The sequence below is a fragment of the Lactuca virosa genome, chromosome 7 (genome assembly GCF_052849685.1).
Source record: "Lactuca virosa cultivar CGN04683 chromosome 7, Lactuca_virosa_CGN04683_v6, whole genome shotgun sequence".
Taxonomy (NCBI): Eukaryota; Viridiplantae; Streptophyta; class Magnoliopsida; order Asterales; family Asteraceae; genus Lactuca; species Lactuca virosa.
The window spans coordinates 208,538,279-208,541,543 of NC_136432.1; the positions used below are offsets into that span (position 1 = coordinate 208,538,279).

Consider the following 3,265-nt stretch of genomic DNA (forward strand, 5'->3'; position numbering starts at 1 on the left):
AATTGGTCAAATCGTCATTTTTACCGGTAATTCATGCTTTTTCATAAACAAAATTTAGTTTGAGACTTTTTCGTAAATTAAGGTAAAATTTTAGGACTTTTCTGGAGATTCCCTTTAAAGTTTTGGTCGGTCAAATACAATATTTAAATGTTTAGGAAGAGTATATATGAAATTCTGTCATTAATAAATACGATAGACTTTCTAGGATTTAGGGGATCTTGTTTAGATGTGATTAGTTACTTGTTATTATAATATTAGTCGTCTTAGGTTATATATTTATGTGGTGGTCAGTCGGTTGTAACCGTCTGCTTCTTTTTCAATAAAAGACTTAAACTTTTAAGCTTGTAAAAACGTTTTCTTTACATTTTTGGCAGCTCATACAATTAAATCATTATTTCCAATGCTAAGAATGAAGCCTTCGATGTTTGTGTATTGATAATCAAAAAGCATACCAAAGACAATGGTACAATATATAATGTACAATAATAATACCTAGTTAATTCTAGCTACGGGAAAATACGGAAACAACCACTAATTAAGGATATACAAAAGTAATATTGAGTAATACAGAATTACCGAATCATACTTTAACACCATCATACCAAAATTACATGCAGTTTATTATAACCACTCAAATAGATAAATACTGTAGTTTTTATCTTTATAATCAATAATATGATTTATTTCGCCATCATTGAATGTACCATGATTTAAAATGACAAGCATACAGTTCACATATTTACAAATGACAAGGTTTTACCCATAATAAGACTTCTTCATATAAGATCCGATATCTATTAACGCCAATTTATTTGGACATTAAAGAACCAACAACGCCAGCAATTAGAGTGGTGGGATCACCGAGTACCGCTGATATCACAAATTGCATAGCCAAACCAGCCATTTCACAACACTTCTTCACTTTCCCTTTGCTTTGGTGATTCTGATGATAACTTTCTAATGTACCCTTCAAACTTGGAATTCTTGTCTCAAATTTCCCATTTTGTCCATACAAATCACCACTATTACCCTTCACCCCACCCCTACCAAAATATATCTCATGCCAACTCTCCACCAACATCTCTTTTACACACGCCACGTGCAAGTTGTACTTCTTGCACGTTGACCTATAACTCCAACTTCGTCCTTTCCTGCCACATTTGTGGCAGGCAGACCCTACCTTTCTATAAAGGTAGAGTTTCACCTCCCCATCATCCAACATAGTTGGAAGCTTGGCACAACATGGATGGAGGTCGAACCCGCACAACTTACAGTGGTAAACAAACCCTGACACTGCTTTCTCACATGCATTGCAGTATCTAGCTATAGGACCCGGTGGACGGATCAGGAACTGGAACGAACACTTAGTGTAGAAAGGGTGGGTGATGGAAGGGGATGGGAGGGCACAGTGCACATGCAAGTCGTAGTTGCATGTTGTGCATTTGTAGTTGGAACCTATACCAACTTCCTTGCATCCATCACACTTGAAAGGGATCTCGGTGTAGCCTGGTTTGAGCTGATGTTGAGGATGGCTGAAATGGGAAAGTTCATTGTATTTCATGGTTGATTTTGTGTAGGTTTTGGTGGGTGATCCGTATATAAAGAAGAAGGGGCCTTGTTATAGAAGATAAATATGTTAAAGAAGAATAACATGTAGGTGAAGTTTTTTGGTTATAGTTACATTTATGAGGATGATTTTAGAGGGTAGCTTTAGGATGAAGCAAACCAAGATAAAGAGAATCGAATTTGCCAATTTTTACTTTCTCTTTTCATATGCCGGATGATATAAAATTACAAATTACACGTATAAATTAATGACATTGATTTGTTGTACATGTATTTGATATCTAATTCAGTATAAAACTAAGTAAAATGTGGACATTAAATATTTTTGAAAATCATCATTCTAATTTTAATATTTATATGATGATGTCCAGCTATAGCATCTTATTACATATATAAATAAATTTCAAATCAAAGACTTTAAGTCGTCGATGGGAATAAACTTTTGGACCGTTTCCATCTTGCTTGGGGAGTTTGGTTGAATTATTCTTTTATATTATTGGTTTGATGGAATATATTCCTTAAAGTATATGTGGATAGATATCTAAAACAGTAAGAAACATTTATTTTCTTGCCCTTTTGTAATACTATTTTCATCATCGTTGATCACTTGTTTAATTAGTGTTTTTTTTTTTTAAACTGGTGACTAGTGGTTAGATTTTAGTATCATAAAGTTATAGAAATCACCAACATCCGAATTAAAACTAGGAACTCCAATCTAAAAGACAAAACATTTATCAAAAAAGTTAGTCTCACATTAACAATTAAGAACCGTATGTTATGAAAACCATGTAATATGGAACCCATAAGTTATTTGTTTGCTGTATGTTTGTTGTGCCGGACGGGGTCCGAAGCCGGGAGGGGCCCGATGAGGGGCGGGACCCACTATTTGTTTGTTGTATGTTTGTTATGTTGTATTTTGGGGGAACTCACTAAAATTTGTGCTTATGGTTTTCAGTTTATGTTTCAGGTACTTCTGGTTCCAGAGAGAAGAGCTCGTGATGACTGAATCGCACACACCATTGGATTCCACACTTGCTGTTTTACTCTGATTTTATGACAATTAATACATTGGTTTTTATTTGAGATAATTGGATGTTATTGGAATCACTATTTTATCTATTATTAAAAACAAAAACTTTTGGGACCATGTTTTGGGTGTTACAGGTTATGTCATATAACCATATATCCAACCACTTGTTTTGGCGCCAAAATTGCATGTAACTACCACCAACTACTTTTCCTTCTTGTATAAGAACATACTGCATGTTCCATAAAACGGGTTACAAAACATACTCTCAAAAATCATACTTCCGGTTCTCTTTATCTCTAAAGAACACAAAACAACAAGGTATATTTTATGTGTTTCGAATTTGGAAGTGTCCTGATTTCTAAATTGCATTTCTTGCAATACCGCAAATCAGATTTCATGATAACCTAGGCATAAGGGTCGAAATTACAAATTTTAGAAAGTGATTGCAATCACGATCCCAAAAATTATCCTAGTTAATTGATATTCTAAGACCCCAAAAGCTTACAACAACTTGCTAGATTTTTTTAATATATGAAGCATTTAGTCGTTCAAAAACATACATCGAGATTTAAATTTTAGAAATCAAAATAAATCTAGACTTACTTTTTAGAAATCATAGTTAAATTTTAAAAATCAGATTTAAAATCAGAGTCCCTTTTTAAAAATCAG

General features: G+C 33.6%; 1 protein-coding gene across 1 annotated transcript; it reads right to left on the reverse strand.

Annotated features, from left to right (window-relative positions):
• Positions 1-640: 640 nt before the first annotated feature.
• LOC145123811 (Cysteine/Histidine-rich C1 domain family protein) lies at positions 641-1,658 on the reverse strand. The gene has a single exon (XM_079059018.1). It carries the CDS (start codon positions 1,559-1,561, stop codon positions 809-811), a length of 753 nt encoding a protein of 250 aa, XP_078915144.1. The 5' UTR covers positions 1,562-1,658; the 3' UTR covers positions 641-808.
• Positions 1,659-3,265: the final 1,607 nt, after the last annotated feature.

Coding starts and splice junctions, on each gene's coding strand:
- LOC145123811 (XM_079059018.1), bottom strand. CDS start 1,561: ATGAAATACAATGAACTTTCCCATTTCAGCCATCCTCAACATCAGCTC.